We start from the raw sequence: 6,067 nt of genomic DNA, 5'->3' as shown, positions 1-6,067 counted from the left end.
AGTAACCAGAGAGCAGTTAGAGGACTGATCTACTGATTCATGACATTAGTAACCAGTGAGCAGTTAGAGGACTGATCTACTGATTCATGATGTTAGTAACCAGAGAGCAGTTAGAGGACTGATCTACTGATTCATGATGTTAGTAACCAGAGAGCAGTTAGAGGACTGATCTACTGATTCATGATGTTAGTAACCAGTGAACAGTTAGAGGACTGATCTACTGATTCATGATGTTAGTAACCAGAGAGCAGTTAGAGGACTGATCTACTGATTCATGATGTTAGTAACCAGAGAGCAGTTAGAGGACTGATCTACTGATTCATGACGTTAGTAACCAGAGAGCAGTTAGAGGACTGATCTACTGATTCATGATGTTAGTAACCAGAGAACAGTTAGAGGACTGATCTACTGATTCATGACATTAGTAACCAGAGAGCAGTTAGAGGACTGATCTACTGATTCATGACATTAGTAACCAGAGAGCAGTTAGAGGACTGATCTACTGATTCATGATGTTAGTAACCAGAGAACAGTTAGAGGACTGATCTACTGATTCATGACGTTAGTAACCAGAGAGCAGTTAGAGGACTGATCTACTGATTCATGACGTTAGTAACCAGTGAACAGTTAGAGGACTGATCTACTGATTCATGATGTTAGTAACCAGAGAGCAGTTAGAGGACTGATCTACTGATTCATGACGTTAGTAACCAGTGAACAGTTAGAGGACTGATCTACTGATTCATGATGTTAGTAACCAGAGAGCAGTTAGAGGACTGATCTACTGATTCATGACGTTAGTAACCAGAGAGCAGTTAGAGGACTGATCTACTGATTCATGACGTTAGTAACCAGAGAGCAGTTAGAGGACTGATCTACTGATTCATGACGTTAGTAACCAGAGAACAGTTAGAGGACTGATCTACTGATTCATGACGTTAGTAACCAGAGAACAGTTAGAGGACTGATCTACTGATTCATGATGTTAGTAACCAGAGAACAGTTAGAGGACTGATCTACTGATCTTTTCAACAATAATCCCCGTTGTGCCTCATCTAGCTGCTGCAGCTGTCCTCTCCGGCAGAACGGAGATGTGTTTATTGGGTCGGAGGGAGGGAGAAGAGGTAATTGGGATTTCTCTCAACTAATGTGCAACCTCCTTTTCTTCTCTCCAGGAAAACAGATAAAGCTCAGTACACGGGATGCTCCGTCCACGAGAACAACAACGGACAGGCCACCTTTGAGAATCCCATGTACAACACAAACACGAAGGCCGCTGAGGGGAAGGTGGTCCGCTTCGACCCCAATCTCAACACCATCTGCACCATGGTTTGATGTCCACTCAGTCTGAGAGAGAGACGCACATATAGAGGGAGGATACAACTCCTCCTTGTTTGCTTAACATGAATATATATCCACATATTTATATTTTCCTCCTTTCTGATGACATACAACAAAGACACAGAAATATAAAGCACACTTTCAGCAACACTGACGGCAGTCTGCGATCGCTGGTATACCGGAGGTCAAAGGGTTAAAGAGAGAGGAAGGGGAGATCTTCTGAAGAGAAGTGTTCTTTACACTCTGTGAGTGTTGGCTTTATGAATAAAGAGCCTCTGGCATATAGAGAATAGAGTATTGTATGCTCTGTAGTATAAATATAGAGGGGTGACTTCACAATGCCAAATGAAAAATCGTATCTTTTTCTTTTGAAGAAAACAGCCCAGATGTTTTTTTAAGTTTAGTCTTCGTCTCACATTCATCCTAATGAGAGTTCTTGTGTTGTGGAGGTGAGGAGCCTCTGAGAGCTGATCAGTGTAATCTTTACAGTCTATTCTCCCAGAGAGGAGATGAGGAGGTAGAGAAGAAGCTGCCTCTCTTTGAATAGTGTCTGTGCTGTAGTTTGTTCAAAGTTATATGGTCAATTATACCTCTTAATTGGATGGTACCTCCTGCTGACGAGATATATGGCCGTGGAGTTAATTACTGAAGAGCAGTAGCGTTTCTCCGAGTGCCGTCGAGAACGCCGGGGCTTGTATTGTTCCGGTGACAACAATAGAGAGCATTTTACTCACGAGAGCCGGAGTCGTCGTTAGAGTTTATCATCACGCTGTGTGCAGTGAATCTGACAGAGAGGTTTAAGGAGGAGAGTTTAAACTGCTGACTAGTCAGAGAGTGTTTGTTGGTGATGTGGAGCTCATCCATCTATTTAACCTCTTAACTTATTGAAACGGTTCGGTTTATTTGGGGTATTTTTTCTTCTGATTTTACAACAAACGAACCCCACGTGGTGTGAATTAACCCCACGTGGTGTGAATTAACCCCACGTGGTGTGAATTAACCCCACGTGGTGTGAATTAACCCCGACCACCCCGCCACGAGTCGGTAGACATCAAGAATCTCAAAGTAGGAGTTCCTCCATTCATTATTTCAGGTTTTATAGAAATACCTCCAGCTGGCCAAGTTCCCCAGATGTTTATTGAAGCCTGGATGTCGGTAAATCACAGATGTGTCAGTAGGCGGTCTGAGGTCAGATAAAGCTTATTGTCTTGTAGGGCTGTCCATAATTAACCGTTTAACCGTTAACCCACATTAAGCATTTTAACTGATTAACGCTTTCGGTTAAAACGGTTAAAAGAAATGTTAATAATTAACTCAAAAGCTGAGCGGCTCAGAGGAGCGGCTCGTCTCTTTAAGGAGGAAAGCTGGTCCACCTTAACAGTCCACCTTAAGAGGCAGAGCCGGAGTTGCAGGATACAGGAAGTCGGCTCCGGTCTCTCCGGCTCTCTTGAGCGGAGCGGAGGAGTTGTAGTTTCATAGCATTTATTCACCGACAGATAAACTCGAGAAAGTTACACCACAATGACAGAGCGGTGGCGAGCACGAAGCCTCCGGTAATGCTAGAGCTGCTAACGTAGCACAAACACACCGTCTGTTGGACACTCACTAAAGTTACCCAGGCAGATACACAGCTGACAACCTGCTGAACTAAACTAAATGTGCGGTGGAGACTTTTACTGGGAAAGTGGCTGCATGTCCGCGACACTACACGCAGCATCGTAGCTGCTAAGTTAACGCTCCCGGACGGTGAACCGGAGACAGTGAACGCAGCGTCGTAGCTGCTAAGTTAACGCTCCTGGACGGTGAACTGGAGACAGTGAACGCAGCATCGGAGCTGCTAAGTTAACGCTCCCGGACGGTGAACCGGAGACAGTGAACGCAGCGTCGTAGCTGCTAAGTTAACGCTCCCGGACGGTGAACCGGAGACAGTGAACGCAGCATCGTAGCTGCTAAGGTAACGCTCCCGGACGGTGAACTGGAGACAGTGAACGCAGCATCGGAGCTGCTAAGTTAACGCTCCCGGACGGTGAACCGGAGACAGTGAACGCAGCGTCGTAGCTGCTAAGTTAACGCTCCCGGACGGTGAACCGGAGACAGTGAACGCAGCGTCGTAGCTGCTAAGTTAACGCTCCCGGACGGTGAACCGGAGACAGTGAACGCAGCATCGTAGCTGCTAAGGTAACGCTCCCGGACGGTGAACCGGAGACAGTGAACGCAGCGTCGTAGCTGCTAAGTTAACGCTCCCGGACGGTGAACCGGAGACAGTGAACGCAGCATCGTAGCTGCTAAGGTAACGCTCCCGGACGGTGAACCGGAGACAGTGAACGCAGCGTCGTAGCTGCTAAGTTAACGCTCCCGGACGGTGAACTGGAGACAGTGAACGCAGCATCGGAGCTGCTAAGTTAACGCTCCTGGACGGTGAACTGGAGACAGTGAACGCAGCGCCGTAGCTGCTAAGTTAACGCTCCCGGACGGTGAACCGGAGACAGTGAACGCAGCGTCGTAGCTGCTAAGGTAACGCTCCCGGACGCTGAACCGGAGACAGTGAACGCAGCATCGTAGCTGCTAAGGTAACGCTCCCGGACGGTGAACTGGAGACAGTGAACGCAGCATCGTAGCTGCTAAGTTAACGCTCCCGGACGGTGAACTGGAGACAGTGAACGCAGCGTCGTAGCTGCTAAGGTAACGCTCCCGGACGGTGAACTGGAGACAGTGAACGCAGCACCGTAGCTGCTAAGTTAACGCTCCCGGACGGTGAACTGGAGACAGTGAACGCAGCACCGTAGCTGCTAAGGTAACGCTCCCGGACGGTGAACTGGAGACAGTGAACGCAGCATCGTAGCTGCTAAGTTAACGCTCCCGGACGGTGAACTGGAGACAGTGAACGCAGCATCGTAGCTGCTAAGTTAACGCTCCCGGACGGTGAACTGGAGACAGTGAACGCAGCACCGTAGCTGCTAAGTTAACGCTCCCGGACGGTGAACTGGAGACAGTGAACGCAGCGTCGTAGCTGCTAAGTTAACGCTCCCGGACGGTGAACTGGAGACAGTGAACGCAGCATCGTAGCTGCTAAGGTAACGCTCCCGGACGGTGAACTGGAGACAGTGAACGCAGCACCGTAGCTGCTAAGGTAACGCTCCCGGACGGTGAACTGGAGACAGTGAACGCAGCATCGTAGCTGCTAAGGTAACGCTCCCGGACGCTGAACCGGAGACAGTGAACGCAGCGTCGTAGCTGCTAAGGTAACGCTCCCGGACGGTGAACTGGAGACAGTGAACGCAGCGTCGTAGCTGCTAAGGTAACGCTCCCGGACGGTGAACTGGAGACAGTGAACGCAGCATCGTAGCTGCTAAGGTAACGCTCCCGGACGCTGAACCGTTAACACACATCTTGTGGGTTAACGGTTAATAATGGGTTAACGAAGGTCGGTTATCGGTTAAGAACATTTTGCAAAATGAGCATCCCTAGCTTGTTGTCTTGATTTATGTTAAAAAGCTTAAAGTGCGTCTGTCTTACTTTAGAGTTATTCCCAGACAGAACGACTTCCACACCATCGCTGGTTCTTCTGGTTCCTCATGAGCTGAGCAGTGTTTGTGTTTCTATCATTCGTTTGGCCTCCGTCAGTAGATTCCTGATCCGTACTCCTACTCTGAGACACTCGATGAATCCACCGCCTCGACACACACTGATACATGAATGGTTAATTTCAGATCTCTCACTGAACCATCAGCTTCTGCCAACAAATGTACAGTAAACAAGAACAGATTTGCACACTTTACCATAAGCCACCATCAGTATCGTACTATCATCCAAAACAATGAAACAATGAATCTGACTCTTGTCATCACATCTCTACATCATTGCAGTGCCTTGAATACTGTATGGGCATATGTTTTTAACATTTATAGCATTAGTAAAAGCGTTCCATCGGTGTCATCTGTGTGCACAGTTAGCAGTGATTCAGCTGAGTGATGTCAGCTCTGATGGTTTATCTATCTTTCAGAAGACTTCATAGTTTCATATCTGTGCATGTTGACCCAGTCCAGCAGCTGCTGCTGTCGTACTTTGTACCACGATGTTGATTCCTGTCATTGCTGTTACATTTTGTACATTTATACAGTTTTGATACTTGATGGCATTCTTTGGCGAGATGTCTCGTGTTATGGATATGTAATATATTTTGCGAGTTCATATTTCTAACGGAAGAGAAAAAGAAATGCACCTGGTAGAAACAGTAAACGGCAAGTCAGTCTCACATCTGGAGAAGAGGAGAATGCTTTTAAATGTACCACAACAATTGTTATCCCATTCAGAAACCTGTCTATATGAATATGTACATATTACAAAAGTTTTGTAAAGAGATATATTTTTTATGCAAATAAAGCATTTGTAAGTTATTGAATATGTTGTGTAAAATTTCACATGTAAATGTCATGTAAGATCAAAAAAATGTTTTGTATTTTTTCTTTATCAGCAATGTATAAATCCTTAATTTATATATAAAATATAAAATAATGAAGCTCAATGTTGCTCTGCTCTTTATTAATCGAGATGCCTCCGTTATGAGAGCTCCAGTGTTTTACAGAGAAGCTGTTATCATCCAGTCCGCTGCTGCACCGTTACACCGTTTTAATGAGTTTTCCTCTCGCTGACCGCCGCTCGCTTTAGTCAAAATAACCACTGATATTATCTCCGTCCGAGGGACACTGTAGATCTTTAAAGACCG

General features: G+C 46.3%; 1 protein-coding gene and 1 long non-coding RNA gene across 2 annotated transcripts in view; both read left to right on the top strand.

Moving 5' to 3' along the window:
• Positions 1 to 1,402, top strand: part of LOC141779829 (CUB and sushi domain-containing protein 3-like) — a 269,514-nt gene extending 268,112 nt beyond the window's left edge. Inside the window, exon 69 of the mRNA XM_074654862.1 lies at positions 1,176 to 1,402. Within this exon, the coding sequence (XP_074510963.1) occupies positions 1,176 to 1,335 (160 nt within the window). The 3' untranslated portion in view covers positions 1,336 to 1,402. The remainder of the gene's footprint in view (positions 1 to 1,175) is intronic.
• Positions 1,403 to 4,078: 2,676 nt separating this feature from the next.
• On the top strand, positions 4,079 to 5,738 carry LOC141778305 (uncharacterized). Its single transcript, XR_012596046.1, has 2 exons — positions 4,079 to 4,135; positions 4,696 to 5,738. It is a non-coding gene; the product is annotated as an uncharacterized LOC141778305 (long non-coding RNA).
• The last annotated feature ends 329 nt before the right edge of the window (positions 5,739 to 6,067 follow it).

The sequence above is a fragment of the Sebastes fasciatus genome, chromosome 12, assembly GCF_043250625.1.
Source record: "Sebastes fasciatus isolate fSebFas1 chromosome 12, fSebFas1.pri, whole genome shotgun sequence".
Lineage (NCBI taxonomy): Eukaryota > Metazoa > Chordata > Actinopteri > Perciformes > Sebastidae > Sebastes > Sebastes fasciatus.
The sequence above is the reverse complement of the archived record's forward strand: the minus strand, read 5'-3'. Positions and strand labels throughout refer to the sequence as shown.